The sequence below is a fragment of the Anser cygnoides genome, chromosome 31 (assembly GCF_040182565.1).
Source record: "Anser cygnoides isolate HZ-2024a breed goose chromosome 31, Taihu_goose_T2T_genome, whole genome shotgun sequence".
In the NCBI taxonomy this organism is placed as follows: Eukaryota; Metazoa; Chordata; class Aves; order Anseriformes; family Anatidae; genus Anser; species Anser cygnoides.
Window position 1 is genome coordinate 617,494 of NC_089903.1, and position 19,374 is coordinate 636,867.

At 34.3% G+C, this 19,374-nt stretch overlaps 1 protein-coding gene across 1 annotated transcript in view; it reads right to left on the reverse strand.

The window, feature by feature from the left end:
* Nucleotides 1-484: 484 nt before the first annotated feature.
* Nucleotides 485-19,374, reverse strand: part of LOC125181908 (adhesion G-protein coupled receptor V1-like) — a 66,036-nt gene continuing 47,146 nt past the window's right edge. The window contains 17 exon segments of the mRNA XM_066985129.1: nt 485-1,055; nt 1,264-1,386; nt 2,015-2,267; nt 2,754-2,861; nt 4,108-4,251; nt 4,337-4,503; nt 5,381-5,505; nt 6,347-6,522; nt 8,110-8,372; nt 8,859-9,000; nt 9,505-9,643; nt 10,133-10,211; nt 12,227-12,320; nt 12,884-13,047; nt 14,604-14,783; nt 15,777-15,876; nt 16,135-16,265. Of these exon segments, the coding sequence (XP_066841230.1) occupies nt 829-1,055; nt 1,264-1,386; nt 2,015-2,267; nt 2,754-2,861; nt 4,108-4,251; nt 4,337-4,503; nt 5,381-5,505; nt 6,347-6,522; nt 8,110-8,372; nt 8,859-9,000; nt 9,505-9,643; nt 10,133-10,211; nt 12,227-12,320; nt 12,884-13,047; nt 14,604-14,783; nt 15,777-15,876; nt 16,135-16,265 (2,615 nt within the window). The 3' untranslated portion in view covers nt 485-828.

A 19,374-nucleotide genomic window follows, 5' to 3' on the forward strand; every position in this document is an offset into this window, starting at 1 on the left:
CAGTGTGCCAAAAATGCACTATGTGCGATGTGAACAAGAAGATCTCCTGCAATCTCCTGGTCTCGCAGCAGGCCAGATTTTGCTGTCTGTGCTGGTAGACTGCCAGGAGTCGAACACTTAGATTTTTCTTTGTGAATGACATGTTGTGTCCTGGTTCCAGTTAGGACAGAGTTAAGTAGCTCATAGTAGCTGGTAGGGTGCTATGTTTTGGATTAGGATGAGAAGAGCGCTGATAACATGCTGATGTTTTAATTGTTGCAGAGCAGTGTTTACACCAGGCCAAGGACTTTTCGGCTTCTCGCTCTGTCCTGCCAGCGAGCAGGCTGGGGGTGCAGCAGGAGCTGGGAGGGGACAGACCCAGGACAGCTGACCCAAACTGGCCAAAGGGGTATTCCATACCATCTGACGTCATGCTAAACAATATATAGGGGTGGCTGGCTGGGGTGGGGGGCCGGCTGTTCGGGGATAGGCTGGGCATCGGTCAGCGGGTGGTGAGCAATTGCATTGTGCATCACTTGTTTCGTACACATTATTATTATTAATACTATTATCAGTATTATTATTGTTATTTTTTTCCTGTCTTAATAAACTGTCTCTATCTCAACTCACAGGCTTCACTTTCCCGTTTCTCTCCCCCATCCCACGGAGGGAGGGGGGAGGGTGAGCGAACGGCTGTGTGGTGTTTAGCTGCCGGCTGGGTTAAACCACAACAAGCACTAATGAAATAGGCCACCATACAACGAAACATAACAGTCTCCGCTATCACAAATGAGTATCACAGAAAAAGAAACGCAAGGTGTCTCAGACAAGTTATATAAACAAAAAAGCCTACCTAGGTATAAAATCTGACTGGTTGGAAATAGTGGTCAGTTCATAGATCTGTGAGCTGGAGTTAACGGACAAAGCAATCAAGCTCTTGCTGATGTTCAGAGACCTTGCAGTAACTGAAGTGATATGATCTGCATATGGGGCTTCCAGCATTATAGAGAATTGGTTCGCTTCAGAGTTCCAAGCATACAGTGTTGTTATATCCTTACCAGCTAGGAGGACATGGACTACATGGAGCAAAGAGGAAGAGAATATTTTTTTAGTCATATATTTAAAAGTTACTGTCTTAATGCCAGAAGTGCACTTTGCAGAACACTGATTACACTGACTTTTAAGGTCTGATAAATACATATGAAAAAATAAAGACATGCATTTCTGAAATTCCAGCATTATATACTAGGATTTGAAAAAAAAAAAATCTCATTTAAGTCTTACCTAAACCTGAAGGAGGCATGAAGACATGGATATTTCTTACATCATGGACTGGAAGAGATTGGAAGTGTCAAAAAGTAGACTGCCCTGTCTCCCAGACAAAAATTTCAGAAGAATTTCCAGAGTCTACCAAGGAACAAAATGACAAAACTCACATTATTTTGCTGCCTTTTAGTTAAATCACACACTGGTGGCCATTCAAAAGCCAGAGTCTGGCAGCTTTAATTATGAAGTGACACTGATTGTATTATTTTCCTTATTATTTGGTGCATAACTTCGATGCAAGAACATTAAGACTGACATTAGACAACATCTAATTGCAAAGAAACCTGTGGACTGCAACAAAAACTTTTTAGTAGCCATAGAGACAAAATGACATATAAAATGTCAACCTTGTAATAAAATACACGTATACTTTGCTGACTAGTGATCTGTGTGTGGCACAAAGCTCAGAAAAGCTTAGAAAGAGTGTGATAAGCAGGTAGATTAAATAGAGTTATTATTTCCCATTGTTACTGGGAAAGCATTTCATTTGTTTTGTAAGTATTTGAGAACAAGCACAAGGCTTTTATTTTCTGAGAGAAAAAGTAGAGATTACTTTCATAAAATACTTACTAGGGTTAAATGCTTATTGAGTACTGTCACCCCCGCAGTGATTCCAATAGCTTTCTAAACTCCTTTACCACAAAGGCCTTTGCTATCAAACAAGCCATTGTATACTCAGCAAACTCATTCTTTGTTTTCTGCTAAATACCTTTTGCAATAATTACAAAGACATCAGATCCAGAAATCCAGGACTCCATATGTTTTATTTCCTTTGCTGGTACTTGATGAAGCTTCCTAAACTCGTTGTTCAACCACTGATACAAGAGAATGTTTTGGCTGGTATTTGACAAAGAAACTAACAGGTACGTAAAGCCTCCTCTAGGAAACAGGGCTATGTCCACAACTCCATAAAGTGGAAGCTGATGATGCAGAACAAATATGTCTTTATTCCACTGGAAAACCTGTGGAAATACAAAAATCTTTTCTTTATATATTCATAATTAGCACCGAGAGAACTAAAACTAAATGACATGCCAAAAAAAATGGGAAGATTTATGGTGAACTGAATTCCTATATTCTTAGGTGGACTGTACTTTAAAGTAGAAGCCCACTGGTAAGTAATTGGTAATTAACCCTACTGCAAGAAGCTGTGCCTGCTCTTCAGAGGAACAGGTTTATATTCAGAAGCTACTTCTTTGTTTACATGCTACATTTCAAAACTGAAATAACAGTAGCAATAAAAACAAACCAGATGTAAATTATACACTCAGGTAGAGAGTATTTATACATCCAAACAAGTCTGGAATTTTAACTGTTATAAATTTCCAATAGAAACAAAAATAATATGTCAGAAATACATGCTTATAGATTTACTTCCTTTCATTATCCTTTCAGAACTAAGCAAACTACCCACATTAAAGCCAGAGAAGACTGAAGAATATTCAAACCTGGATGGAACTGGAACTGTTTGTGTGACTCACAATAATCAAATAGTCTTCTTCCTCCACTGCAAAATGTTTCACACGTCTGGTATCCAGAACAGAAAGAGTCTGTATCTGCAAGGGAAATATGAGGGTGACTATGTTTATCTACATATGTATATAAACAAATACATTTTATATTACATTGTATATAGTGAGAAAAAGTACGCATAGAATGTTAAGAATTCCAAAATTATGTATAAAACTATACATGAAATAGCTTTTAAAACTTTATATTTTTTATATATATATATATATATATATAAGCAACTAATTTACAGAATTAACATAACTTATCATACATTTTCCAGAAAATGTTCTATGACTTGATTGCTTGAGAATTCCTTCCCCCACTTCCAAGCAGAGCTACAGGCTGGGAGATGAGTGGTTGGAAAGCTGCCTGGCCGAGAGGGACCTGGGAGTATTGGTTGATAGTCGGCTGAATATGAGCCAGCAGTGTGCCCAGGTGGCCAAGAAGGCCAACAGCATCCTGGCCTGTATAAGAAGCAGCGTGGCCAGCAGGGCTAGGGAAGTGATTGTGCCCCTGTACTCGGCTCTGGTGAGGCCGCACCTCGAGTACTGTGTTCAGCTTTGGGCCCCTTGCTACAGGAAGGACATGGACGTGCTCGAGCGAGTCCAGAGAAAGGCAACGAAGCTGGTGAGGGGTCTGGAGAACAAGTCTTATGAGGAGCGGCTGAGGGAGCTGGGGTTGTTCAGCCTGGAGAAGAGGAGGCTCAGGGGCGACCTTATCGCACTCTACAGGTACCTTAAAGGAGGCTGTAGAGAGGTGGGGGTTGGTCTGTTCTCCCACGTGCCTGGTGACAGGACAAGGGGGAATGGGCTAAAGTTGCGCCAGGGGAGGTTTAGGTTGGATGTTAGGAAAAACTTCTTTACCGAAAGGGTTGTTAGGCATTGGAATGGGCTGCCCAGGGAAGTGGTTGAGTCACCATCCCTGGAGGTCTTTAAGAGACGTTTAGATGTTCAGCTTAGTGATATGGTTTAGTGAAGGACTTGTTAATGTTAGGTCAGAGGTTGGACTAGGTGATTTTGGAGGTCTCTTCCTACCTAGACAATTCTGTGATTCTGTGATTCCCAGGTAATCCTCCCTGCACCCTCAAATGTAAATATATAAAAAATACAAACAATGTAAACAACTAACTATGACAAACTTACATCACTGAAGTTATGTAGTATTTTAGGACACAAAACTAACTCTTGTCACACAGAGTGCTTTTTTCTAAAACATGGCCAGACTGGAGGACCTCCCTTGGTCCTTGCCAACCCATACTATTTTAAGATTTTAAAATTAAAATCGATTTACCCACAACAATCTGTGTCCAGCCATGAATGCATACACACTGTTGTTAGAAGCTCCCTGTGTGGCTCCTCCATGAGTAACCACAAGGTAGGAAGAGGCTCCAATTTGGAAAGACACACAACTTGTAGGATTCCACATACTGAAATTCTGCAAGAAGAATAAAAAAAAAGTAAGATTGTGACTTAAATTCCTTATTAACTAGCATGTCTGGTGTTCAAAAACAAACATTTACCTCAACAGGAACAAATACTCCTTTCCACTGGTAGACAGTAGAAAACAAAGCTGGAGGCATACGCAACAGAACACCGTACAGGATTTCTCTTGAGGTAAAGAAACACCAACCAGATGCTGATTCTTCCACAAAACTTTGCAAGACAGATAGGACACTGATACCACCCCCTGCAATATAGTAAAAAATAAAATAAAATAAAATAAAATAAAATAAAATAAAATAAAATAAAATAAAATAAAATAAAATAAAATAAAAACACTATTTACTATTATATTACTCTTGAGATCTTTTCTAACCCCATTCCCATTATTTACCTCCCAAAGCCAGACCTAGTATGAGAAATGATGAAGTTGTGTCTTAGTATTTGTTATAAGTGTATATAAATACATAGAAATGTTACAATGCTAAGGATATAATGAGAGTTAAGCAGTAAATGTATTTTTCATTCATTACAACTGCACATGGAAGACATATAGGCAATTTGAGTCTGACTCATAATAATTGATCTTGGAATTTAGCTAACAAGAGAATTAGCTAGATAGCAAGTAGTAAAGAAAAAAAAAAAAAAGACAAATTACAAAATGTTCATGTTTTGTTCCCCATTTACAACATGTTCATGTTTTTATTCCAAGACGGTCCCTAAGCACCGTCTTGTCAGAACTAAACTCCAGGAGCTAGACTCTTGCATGTCACATGTCATTTATACTGTGTTAGAAAGATCCTGAGTTACAAGTAGTACGGAACAAATTTTATTACACACGCACAAATAAATAAATAAATAAATGGCTAGTGACAATAATGTTCATATTAGCAGCAAAGACAGAAATAGAGATTACTGAAACTGGCAGAAGTGGCTGATGACAAGGTGATTCTTAAGCAGCTAAAGTATTTTATCTACTAAATCTTACATAGGAAAATATTAACTGAATTGTGTCTGAATACTTGAATTTACATTCCCAAGCTACATCTCCTGTATGCTTGGCTACTCTCTTACTATCTCCACTTCTACAAAAGCAGTGGACATTCTCTGTAAAGTGAACGTACTGATGCCAAATGCAGTATCTGATGATGTCTCCCACTCAACGCTCACAGAAACGTTAAGCCCATTACTCCGTGAAACTTTCAAATAAGCTGTAGTGTTGGCTTCTTCAATTATGATGAAATTTGTCCTAAATGTGAGAATCATAAAAATAAGGAAAAAATTATTTTATAGTATATTCATTGCTGTAATAAAAATAAGATTTTTACTGTACAATTCCAGATGCAGAATATACAACAGAAATAAAAAGAAAATATTAATAACAGGTTTCAGTATCTGATGGACTGGTAGCTACATTAATTAGGGTTTCCCAATGATCCTTACTACAATCATGCAAAATCATAGGCAATTCAACAAAATCTTTAAACAGACTGAAATTTAAGTATATTAAATTCACGTAATAAATGTTTAGATAATATTATTATTAAATATTAATATAAATTATTAACTCTAAATATCAATGTATTAATAAAATAGCATACATACATTTTTTATTTAAATAGTAAATTTATTTAATCTGTATGGTTTCAGCTGAATGGTTTTTAAAAATGGCAGTCCATATGTGTCACTTGCTTCTGAAAAACAGCCTTCAGTGAAAGTATATTTTTTACAGGTTTAAAAATGAAAGTAAATTATAAAACGTATGACTTCCTGGACACTGATATGAGGTTTGGAACTTTTAACATGGAATACTATCAGTGGAATATGTAGGCACTAGTGAAGTATTAGTTTATAAAGAAAAATAATAATAAATAAATTGAAATTTTGGATTATGAATAGTCCTTTTTATGCATTTTTCTACTCTTTTGTTTAGCAGTAATAGTATTTCACAATACCTTTCAAAGTTACAGATTTACAAATTGGGTTGCTGAATTTCTTTAATGCGATCCATCAAAAACAAAATTGTAGAGAAATATTATCTCTTTGGAGTATGAGCAACTATCTCCTTTTTACTGATCAGTGTAAAGTACCTATTTCCAACTGTATAGATGCTGAAAAGCCCTAGTGGAGCCTGGTTTTGTAATATTGTAATCATAGTTTCCACTCTCGTGCCTAGTCTGGCTCCTCCAGTTGGATTGAACAGGGTGACAATGAAGTGCTCATCCATTTCTGGTTCTTCATCTAGTACCGCAGAAATATGCAGCGTCTGATAACAAAACAAGCATACAATGTTATTGAGACATGATAACAGATGATGACACAGCTCTATCAGAATGTGCTACCTTTTTTTTAAATTTATTTCACTATAAGGCTTTGGATAGCATAGCAGGAGAAGAGCAGCTCATGAAGCTGGAGAGGACAGAATTGAGGCAAGCTCAGACTGAGTTCAGACTGAGGTTCTAAAGCCATCCATCTAGTGGCCTCCATTGGTGCAACACTAAGATGAGCATATTCACTTTTCGTTGTTGTTGTTCTCTTTTCTTTCTTTTCTCATCCTATGATCCTCTGAAGTTTTTGATCCTAATTTCATACTTTTGTTCTCTATTTATTCCATACATTTTTGGGTAGTTTATACTCACAACACAGCTATAAGTGTAATCAGTTAAGTTGGTTTTAATTTATTTTAGTTGGCAGCTAAGCTATCTTCAGGGAAACAGGGTAATCTCACTACTGGTGCTGTCAAGAAAGAAAAGGAAAAGGAAAAAAAAAAAGCAAGAATAGTGAGAGATTTGAAATACTCTTTCCTCTCGATGCTTCTTTCCCTCTCCTACACCACTGTGGATGAAGATCAGGTCTTCTAAAGGCAATCTCAAACTAGCAAAGAGCAATCTAGAGAAAGCTAAGTGCTTCACTTTCATTTGGGGCTCACTGTCATCCTTCACACTACTCAAACAAGCAAAAAATTTCATAGGTACGCATAGCCTTGCTGTACAAAATAAAAAGTTAGTGATGATGCATTTGGAAATAATACAAAATTTACAATGTTTTATATTTCTGTTCATTTCCACAATAAACCATATTTACCAACTATATTAAGAAGGCTCCAACTTCTTATAGATCTGCTGCATTGTGATTCCAAATGCATCTAAAGGCCAGAAATTGAAAACCAGTGTTTCCAAGAAAAGTTTGTCTCAGTTTCTATCCTATTGCCTGTAATATGCTAACACTAGCTTCACCAGCTTTACTGGCAAAAATAAATAAATCGAATTGTGATTAAACCTTAGAAGAGTCAGGATTCACAAACTTAAGCTAGTTCATTTTGTAGCTGACATTCTTGTGAGGACAGTATAGAGGCAGTGAGCTTAATACTTAAGTTATTTTCCAATCCTAAGACAGACAACTGTTCTACTTTTTGTATTTGTTGCAGCACATTCTGTTTAGTTCAGACTAACTAAAATGTTAAATTACAGAATGGGATTTTTACTTTGATCTTAACTATTAGGCTTGCAAATTATCACTTTAATTTAAAGTAAGTTTGCATTTCAGCTATAGATTGACTACATAAAAAGAACTGTTCCAAAGCACACATGAACGTTATCTATAGTGTACTGTTTTCAATTTACCTCAACCCTTACAAACTAAGAAACACCTAAAGATGAGCCCATTTAATTTTCACACACTTCCACATCAGATAATAACAGGAAATCAGTCACAGCTCATGACTCAATTCACTTTATGAATGAAAGAAGTAGAAAAAATAAACAGAAGATAAAGCACAGACATTTCTGAAATCTTTCCAATATTTCCAAAAAAAAAGCTTCCTAGACTTCTCTGGTAATAACTAGCATATTACCTTGAACCTGACTCCCTCTTCGAGCACAATATATCCTTGAGAAGGGGTCAAATCCATTGTTGCCTCTGAAGAATTAATCTCACTTACAAGATACTGAACAGTCACAGTGCCAAATATTCCCTGAGGTGGTTCTCTGATAATATTCAATACTGCAACACTTTCCATCAAATGGATAGATGTTTGCTCTCTCAGAAAGAAGTGATTGCTGTTATTGAATGACAAAACTCCATGGCCATCATCATTGGCAAGTATAGTAATTGTAGCTTTTGAAAAAGAAATAATGAAAATATTCTTTGGTTAACATAGTAAAATATAAATATACATATATAGTAACATAATACATAACATAAACACAAATACATTCTTCCTTTAGTGTGTATATAATGCTTATGTGTCCATGACATTACCTGAAGAGAATGGGAAGGCATTTCACTTTAACTAGGAAGATCTCTAGACAGGAAGAATATAGTCTCTCCTAGAAAAGGATTATGAACTCTCTAAAAAGACCTCAGTTCAGTGAGGTAGTACACATTGAAAAACTCATCTTCGTGCTTTCTGATTCATTGCTTTACATATAAACTTTTTAATTGCACAGATTTCACAGGGATGTTTCAGAACCTTCCAAAGGAGTATAAAGATTCACCATAGCAGGACAATGGTGCTTTCTGAAATATGATTATTCAGAAAAGTGGAATTAAAATGTGTGCCACAGAATTCTAAAGAAATGGAACATTAAAACTAAGTTTTACCTGTTGTGTTCTCCCCTAATTCCAGCCCCAGAGATGGATTTGTTAAAATTAACTGGAACTTCTCATCACCTTCAGGAATCTCATCATCAAAAATCATGACATCAACAGATTTATGCCTTTCTCCATCAGCAAAAAAAAGAGTCTAGCGTTGAAACACATAAAGCACCGAATACTTACATCAGTTAATATCACACAGAAATTTTTGACTACGGTAAACAGAATTCTGTGAAATAGGAAGGAAGGGAAAGCATAGGAAGAGCCATATTCTCTGTTCCTTATAAACTGATTGAATCAGAAATATAAAGGTTCAGCACATTACAGAATGAGGACAAGAAAGAATAATTTATTTTGAAAGTCCTGTTGCAAAAATAGTCTATGAAAAAGTTTGTATGTCTAATCAAAATTAAATTTGAAATCGATGTTTGAAAGTTTACATTTTGCTTTATATTAAAAAATATATTTTTAAAAAAGAAATAAATAGTAAGAATAAGAATATTTTTATTTCATTCTATTTAGATTACCAAAGCAACTGAAACAAGCTGAAACATCTAGCATCACTACTGATCATTCTGCAGAATAATCAAGAAGATATTCTTTTACGGAAGCTGAAAGAATAAAAAGTACTAGATTTAGAGTTGCTTCTTACCCTTGAGGTTACATTAAAATCCAAACCCAGCTGGGCCTCCAAATTTTGGGCATAAAAAAATACAGACACATTGCCATATGATCCTCTGTTTCGGTAAGCCATTACTGTCAGATTCCCATGAGATTCACTAACTTCAAAACTAAAATAAAAAGAATAATTCTCAATGTTCACTGATTATGTTCTTTTGAAAAAGATAGTACATTTTTATTACATTTTCACTCTGAATTATTCCCTACATTATAGTTCTCTAACGCATCCTTTTTACCTTTTTTCTCTTATCTAAATTGAATTAAGTAACATGAGGTTTTTGTTTTGTTTTGTTTTGTTTTTTGCTTACATGAATGGTGAGGCTGGAAGAGTTGATGCAGGCTGGGGAGGTTAGGCAAATTGGTGATATAAAAGGACAACAGTGAAAGTAGTAATAAGTAAAAGAATTCTGATTAGATGAATAGTGAATTTTTGTTTTCAGTGTGGGAATCCCACTTTCTAGTTCAGCTGAATTGAATGATTACTTTACCATCTCAAAGACATGGCCCTATTTTTAACAGGAGTTTTACTTTTAGAAAGAAAATGGGCAACACCAATCACTAATTGGCACAGTAAGTTCTTCAAGGAAGATGAGACTTACTTGGTACCTTCCCATTCAATTACTCCTCTTACACCATCATTAGCATCGATAACAATTTGAGAAGCTAAACCTTCCACATCTAAAAGGCAAAACAGAAAGACAAAAATTAAAGAACAATAAAATCAATTTTCTTGATTTTCAAGAATCACAGAAGCATTTATTCAATCGGTACTAATATTACAGTGTCTTTACAAAAAATGTGTAGGAGAAAATGGGAGTGGGCAAGATAACTGGAAAGAGTCCTTACTACTAGAAGTGCAATAATGCGTCTTGAATTAGCACTGTAATATTTAATAATGCATAAAAAAAAAAAAGACTAAGGAAAATGTAGAAAGTTAAACAGCACATAAAACATTAGAAAATAATAAAGTCTAGATTTGCGATGGAATCTTAATTTGTCTTCACTATAAGTGTTTATTACAATGACATTCAATATTTTGCATTTGCCATTCTGAGTATGAGAAAGACAATGAGGAAGAATAATAAATGATTCAGCATTTCATCTTCTATTTGTGCTTCAGTGCCTCATCATACATTCTAATGGCACACCTCAGATTTCACTACAAATACACAACTATTAATTTATTTGTGGGGTGTTCACATACTGTAATATTCTACTGCTCCATAAAGACATACAGGTATTTACAATTAGCCTGAAATCGTAATTGAATACACTGCAGTGTGAAAAACACCAAATAATAGGTTAATGTCAGAAAAGTCTACTAACTTCAGAGACCAGAACTTTACAGTCAAAACTTAATACTTCTCAGAAAATAGGTTGTTGTTTTTCAGACAACCGCACCACACAACTACCTTAACTTACTTGTTTACTTTTTATAAACTTCAACTTACTTTCTAAAACCAAATTGACTTCACCGAGTCTGCCATAAGTATATTATGTTTAGATCCATATACATTTTTCCATCAATTCAGATAAAACTGAACAAAAGTAGAAGATTATTGCCATGAATCTAAGCCTGTCACTATGAGGTAGAGATGACGATGAGCAATAGCTCTACACAGACAACAGAAGTGTTACTGAGGTTTACAAATCCTGAGGGAGTAATGGCAATTAGAGACATTTCTGCTTCACTCCTGCATTTTCTCATGTCACCCTGAAGTCAGATCTGTTCACCCAGGATCTGTAAGAGTTTGCTCACAGACACACACGCGGACACACGTATTTGAGTCAGGCTATTTCTTCTACCAGAAGAATTCACTGACATGTTATGTGAACACATTTTTTCCTTATGACTTAAAACTATTATTTTCTCATTGTAAGTAAAGCTGACCCAATGCAGTGTCACATCAGTGTTAAATGGTCATGGTTCAAGGAGACAGCCAAAGAGAAAGTGAGACTATACAACACTGTTTAGTTTGGATGAATCTTTCATTCTTATATGCTACTCCTTTCATATTTTAGACTCAACTATTCACAAATCAGCAATGAGTCTTGCAAGTTACCTTTCAATCTGTAACGAATTAACTCAGTCACTTCTATAAGCATGCAAAGAAAAGGGAAAAGAGTCAAAGAAGATGTCTGACATTATATAACTAGTCTTTAGTACCACAGGATAATCCAACAGTTCTTAAAGCTAATGACTACTATTCTACTGAATTCTGAAGAAGCAAAATGAGAAGCAGACTAAGCAAATAATAAAGATCATTGCAAGAGTAGGAAAACCATAAAATATGTTTCCTAAAAGTGATAAAAGAATAAAAACAGACTTTTTTAAAAGAGTGAGCAGAGTAGCCACATAAAGTTTTTTTTTTACTTTTTTTTTTCCATTTTGTAGTTTGTAAATGAAAATCAGATGAAAAAATCACCAATAAACTTTTCAAATAATTGTCCTTTCCAACTGATAATTACTAACTCCTCTACGAAAATTAATTTAAATTTTCCCAGAGTTTAAAAAGCAAGAGATTAAGTGTAATAATAAATCTATTTCATATTCTATGATGTTTCTTCTAAATAACCATGTCTCATCTCAGCATAGTTGGTAAGTAAGAGGAATAATGGTAATCTCCCAAGGTAATATAATATAAACCATTAAAAAGGAAAAGTAAAAATAATTTGCTATAAGATGTTTTTACCTAGCTTAGGTGGGGATGACGTTGAATGGTTCATGATGAGTTCCACTGAAGTTAAATTAACCAAGAAGAATTCTTGCACCTCTGGTATATCATCCTGCAAAACACAAATACAGTACATCCTCTTCTCATTGTCCTTTAAGAAACTTCCACAGAAGTCACCAAAAAGGATCACACAACAAGTCTCTAATATTACTGTGACACTAGAATTCATTTTTCTGTTTTCCTGAAATAATTTTATTGGGTCTGAAACTGATTATCGTGGAAGAATTAAGTAAGACATTATATATCATGAAAAAGATCCTGTGGTGACGCTAAACTATTCTTGCAAATAAATTACTGACCGATTTTAGAGGCATGTATCTCCAGCAATGAAAAAGTATGAGCCTGTAGCCAGCCATGAAGCACACTGTTCTAAATACTACTAGATAGTTGGTAAAGTTTTAATGAGACAACTTTATTACCTTTAGACAGAGGTAGAGCTGCTTTCTGTGACTATTTGATCCCTTGTGATTTTAATATTAAGATTGAAACCATCTTTCTAAATGATAGTGAAATATAACACAGGGCTTCAAATAATGGCTGCAAGCTTTAGTTCCCAAAATATTACCCTTTTGAAATCATACAGAAAAGTACAGAATTAAAGGGTTTAGAGGTTACCTCTAGAATAGTAATATTTATGGCAACTGATGTTTCTCCTTCTTCTAAAATCAGTGAGCCAGAAGCAGGTACATAATCAGCTCCTGGTTCAGCCACAGTCTCTTCTGTCTGATTACTTACAGTGAGCAATCCTGTAACTGTGGCATAAGTAACATTGATAGTACCTGTTTAATTTGTGAGGAGAAAAAAAAAAAGAAAAAAAAATTGTTTTTCAGTTCTTATATAATGTTCACTGGAATGGATAAAGACAAGAGATCAAATTCTCATCCACAAAATAAAAAGACTAACTGCAAAACAGAAGGATTAAAAGAGTTATCCAAAGTACATTGGAGCTAGTGTACCTTTGTTACCGTTATCAATATGCCTTCAATTTGACCTTTGCTGACTTGTCTGTCTGCATAGGACTCAAAAATCATTGGGTCCAAATGCATCCAGAAATTTGAAGTTCTGTGGACCATAAATATGAAATTGCTGAAAGACTAACTGGGACATCTCATGTACCATTAATATGAGTTTTTGCAACAAGGACACTTTTTGGGAATGACAGATATCTAAGAAAGGCTCTAAAGACAGTGCTGGGAAACACAGATTAATAAATCTAGATACTTTCCTGGGTAGATTGACAAACTTCAATAGAGAACAAAATTAGGGGACACATGGATAAATATTACCAAGCAGAAAAGTTATACATTATAGTTTTGAGAATAAAGCCACCTCTCGCTAATCTGGTAGGGTAAGTCAAGTGGCAAACATAAGGAGTATGAACCTGAAATAAAATGATAGATGAAATTAAAAGCTGCTCTATATGAAATAAAATGTAAGAGATAAAAGAGTCCTAATTAATAAATAAGTAACGATGCTTATTTTAATTCAGTGAGAGATCTTGCACTTACTATGAACAATTATCTTAAAACATTAGTTTACTGAATAGTGTTCAAAGAGTACACTAGAGTATGGACTGGTATTAAAAAATAAATGGAAAAATAGTGTCATTAAAATGTCTCTAAAACTCTCTGGTGTCTCCAGATCTTGAAAAGCACTGTAAATGTTACTTCATTTCAAAACAAGTATGGCAAAAGAAACAGCCAGATTATCACCGAGGTGTAAATATAGTCCAAAAAGGCAAATAGGAAATTATTATACATGTTTTCTCACAACATAAGTTGCTATTTTCAGGCAACAAACACAAGATTCATTTTTTTTTTCATGAAGCACACTATTGTATTGTAGAATTGAATACTATATAGTTTAAAGGATGTTAATGGATAAATTGATTCAAAGAGGAATCAGAAATTGTCAGAGGAGACATAAATTGAATTCAATGGTCTGGACACAACTTTTTCCATGTGACATTCCTAAGGTGCTGACTTCCTGAAATTCAGAGAAAAAATATGTGGGATGTGTGTACATGTCACTTTTCTCATGTTTTTTATTTTTTCTGAAGAGACTAATGCTTTGAGACAGACTCATTAGACAAAAATATGGTAACCTTAATAGCCACCTGATTGTTACAGCTTTCAGATCCCTTGCTGTATTAATGAGGATTATGACTCTAGTAATAAGTAATATTTAGTTTCCAAGTCTGCAGAAAGAAGCTTAGAAGTTCTGAAAAAAATACCAACTGTAACAAAGATTTTTCCAAACTTTCATTATCATGGCTTTTATTTGCCTAATGATAAGCAAAACAAAACTTCCTTTCTCTTGGAGTTGTTATACAGACCTAGAGATCCAAATTCTCTGTTAATAAAAAGCTGAATTGTTTTGTTTTCTTCTGGGATTAAAACCACCCTGGATGTGGAAGCAAAATTCAAAATTCCATGTGGTTCATCACTAGCTTCTACTGTTAGAACAGCTTCATATCCTTGACTATCCAAAACAGCAGCACCTGTAGAAGAAACTCCTGCAAGAGAATCAGTGGACTGCAGTGAATGAAGTGTTATGCAACTAATATTTTTGTCTTACATTATTGTTAATATTACATTTAAATAACGTTCAGTAGCCATGCAAATACCACGAAACCAAAGCTCACTGAAGTATGTGGATGGTGTGGGACCTACACACATATATATACTTACATTCTATAACAAATAGAAACAGAAATTTTATGCATACCAAGTACAAAGTCACAAAAATGTATTAAAAAATAAGAAAACTTAACAGGCCAGTGCCAAATATCAACTTCCCTATATTTTAAAAGGAAATAAACCATTTTCCCAGGAAGTACCTCCAAAAGCTTAAAACTATATTCCACTTCACAATCATTACATCAATAAACTGATATGTTTTCCAACTATTGCTTTGATGAATAATTTTGCTCATCCCGTTGGGCCACAGTGACTCTCGGAAGTTGATAAGGCACCTCGCAGCAACACAATCCATGTCAAGTTAGTTTGGTGTTTGGACATTAATTTCAGTTTGAAAAAAGGTATTTCAGAACGGATGCAGTTTAAGGCTTCTTTTCTCACTATAATTTTAATGGCAAGAATAAAATATTCTGACCACCTTGAATTCAGGGACAGATCAGTAAGTCTGCAGCTTGACAAGATTGTTTAAAAAGATAAAAATATCTGCATGTTTCATGGCAACTCTATCCATGACATATTAGTAAACTCAGTTTGCATTAAGATTAAGGGAAGAAACAACCATTGAATTAAATAGGCAGAGTTAAATCAGGATTGAAAACCATTTAAGTGTATTTGTGGAGACACGGTGGGATTTATATATACATACATAAGGACCAAGCCTATTTCAATAAAATGTTAATGAACTTTGCGTACTTTGCACCAGCTGCAGTTTGCTCAGTCCTATACCTCCAAAATGAAATAATAAAATTAAAAATATTATATTATTAAATGGTATTTTTAAGATGTAGCTGGCTATAGTTCTGCATTACCTTCTGTTTTGATGTTGTATAGGATGACTTGGTATTCTTCTTTTTCTTCAGGAATATGGTCATCCAGCAGATCAACATACAATGTTGTATTCAACGTCCCCTATTTGTTTTAAGGGTAAATTGATTAGCCATTATTTTATAAAACACAAGTGATATCATAATGACAAGTATTTTGAACAATTTCTTTAAGAAGAGTTAAGTATCAAGAATTGTAAGCTCCCTCCAGTTTGTAAGTCAAAAAGTGAGAAATTAAATAATCAAACCAAGAAAGAAGGACTGTTGAAAAGGCACACTTTTTCTCAGATCAGTTCTAATCACACTATTTTCCTGTAGCCAACATCACTGTTTATGGACTTACCTCAGGAAAAAAAAGTATTCCAGAATAGTTTGCAAAATTTTGTTTTACATTATGTCCTACTATCTTCCACTCAACAGTAACATTTCCCAGTCCTGGAGGAGTTCTTACGATGTGGAATTGTAATTGTTCTCCTAGGAATAAAGGACAAGATGCAGTGTTTCAGGGTCTCCTCTTCTACATGTTGGTTATAAAAATGAGAGGTCAAAAACATGCATCACACAGTTAAAGTATTTTTCCTGAAAGATATTGCTATTTTTGTCAGTTTGAATTTCACAGTAGTTATATACCACATTCACTTTTAATGCTGAAAAGAAAAACCTAAACTTAAACTCTTCTAGTTTTTTTTTTTCTGTTTTTAGTTCACACTTGGAAATAATTATGAACATATGAGGGAACTTGGTATAGATGAATAACTTAGAAAGGGAATGTTCATGAAAACATGCGCAAACATTAGAGCAATACAAGTCTGTAAACTGTACAAAACAGTAACTACTGTATGTACCAACAATAATAGTAGTTTTCTACAACAGTTCCCTGGAAAGAATACACATTATCTGAACATTTGCACTGTCTTGTGACTTTATTCAATGCATGCAGAAAAAAATGCTTATAATTATCTGTAAGTTCCGTTTATGTGAGTTCGAACTTACAAATATGGTCACTGTTAGAAAACAAAACATTCAGAAAATGTTAATAATTTCTTATAATCTCAGAGGTAATCAGTATTGCTGGACAATGTGCATATAAAGGAAGCAAATACTATGGTATTTTGCACATTTATAACATTTAACCCCAAAGGCACTTTAATTAAAAAGAGTAGACCTCTTAGTAGGCTTTGTAAAATGTGGAAATTGTTTTATATTCACAAGTTTTTCACAAAATTTCCATTAAATATTTTAAATGTGGACATGTGAAATTAGCATGTTATATCAACATGGAATAGATCAGTAGGCAATATTTTGCAAAACATTCACAATAGAGGACAGATGGTTATTTATAATAGGTAGGTACATGGCATTCATATTTCATATGCATTTTTCAGGTCCACAGAATTTAAGTTCAACAGCACATTTTGTCCTGCATTGGCTTTCAGAGACATGAAATATGCAGAAATCTACAATTCTGAGATTTTTGAAAACAATACATGAGATTTCTTTTGCTTATTGAAGAATTAACAAAACATAAGATAATGTTATAATAACATTATGCTGCCCAACTAGTCCCTTTGATTATGCAATTTAGAGAGCAGCAACTTAGGATGCTGTCTTGCTATTCTACTGTATTACCTTACAGAATTGTACAGCATTGTACAGCTAAAACTGGCAAGAAAAATCTGAAAATTTTCTAGTTACATTTATTTTTTGTAAGGAAGAGTCAGAGATATGCATGTATATTGGCTACCAATGAAAGAGAAAGGAATTCTTAACTTCAAGAGCCCTTAATATACTTAAATAAAATTTAATATTGTAAAGAAGTAATACAAAAACTGTATACACCCATTTTCAAATACATAAATGTGCTATTCAGCCCCAACATTTCAAACTTCAGTTAAGTCTCAGAGATGTCAACATTGATGTCGACATTGATGTCGACATCTTTGGCTTAAGTTGGTCCATGTTGCTTCTAAGAAAATTAAGGAATTCAAAATTTATTGATATCACAAGGATTCCACTTCTACAGTCAAATATCTGGATGGTAGACTCCCAATTTACAGGTTCCTCTGAGGCTAAATCATTACAGTGTTTAACACTGCACTGCAATCCACTATGTTCTATTTGAGAATTTTGCATATCCATTACAAAGAAATAAAGATTTAAAAGAAAAGTGGTTTCAATGGTTTAGTACCATTGGGAAAACACACACACACACAAATAAGGCAAAGCTTATTTCAATATATCTCTATAAGTTATAATGAATTTTCATTGAAGACTGGGAAAAATGCTTTATGATATAGAAAGCTGTTCCACTATAATCCAAACACTGAGAAGAAACTTGAAGTCATTATTACAGATTCCAAGTAGTTATTTACTGATCCATGTTTCCTACCAGCTTTACCAAGATTTTTTTGGTATTCCTATCCAGAAGAAATGCTAATATGAACACTAATTGATTTCTGAAGATTGAAAGTGTTATTAGGCTAAATTCAATATTTTTTTTAATATTTAATCCTTATCCATACTTTTACATTTCTACATTGTGACTTAATAAGTGATGCATCTCTTACATAGAGAAACAAAGAGGTGGGTATTTATCGCTGTGAAGAAGGGAGCATCAGCCGCTCTCCTCTTCCTCATTACTTTAAGCTACTGCAGTGCATTTTCTTGTAATACAGTTACACAACTGTCGCAGACCCCTGTCCAATAAAAAAATACTACACTTATCCTCAATAAGGTAAAAAATAACATGCACATTGTGAAAACAAAATGTATTCACTTAACAGAAAATTTTCAATAACACAATAACTGTAAAAGTAATGATATTTGGATTTATGTCTGGTAAATTTTGCTTTCGAATGAAAAAAATATTTTGACAAACTAAAATAATCTAAATGCCTTAGCTCTTTTGCTCTTCCTCTATTTCTCCCTTTTTCTCTCTCTTTTTTTTTTAATCAAAGACACTTAGTTCACTTGTTTTGTTTCTGGCTGGAAGGCAATGAACTATTTCTTTTCACAACCTGGAAAAATAATATAATAATAACTATATATAATAATAGAACTATAGCCAAGTACTTCAGTTTCAAGCAGCCAGCATTTGGTAGCATGCTATGAATAACATTTAACCAGTTGAAAGTATTCAGGGACTTTGGGACTGAGACAGTTTGTATTAATTCCTTGTGCTCATTAACAGCTCTTCTTAGCTAATCATATCACATCTGGCTTGGCACAGAATTAACACAAACCATACCTAGATAAAAAACCAAAGGTTATGATGCCCTTTCATGTTGGGAAAACAAAACAAAAAACCTTTGGTTGAGAAAGCCATTTTTCTTCAAACAGAAAATGTAGTGCACACATTAGGGGACAAGTTCCTGTTTTGTGAACTTTCCCTGCCCATCAGTTCAAACATCAGAGAAACGTGATACTGCAATACACTGAGATTCCATCAAAGGCCACCTAAAGCAATCACCACCAGTACTATTATCATCCTATGCAAAACTGCATCAAACTGTAGATGAAACATGCCGTGTATTCTTTAAAACAATAGTAGAAATGTTTAGTACATACCAAATTATTATTGTTC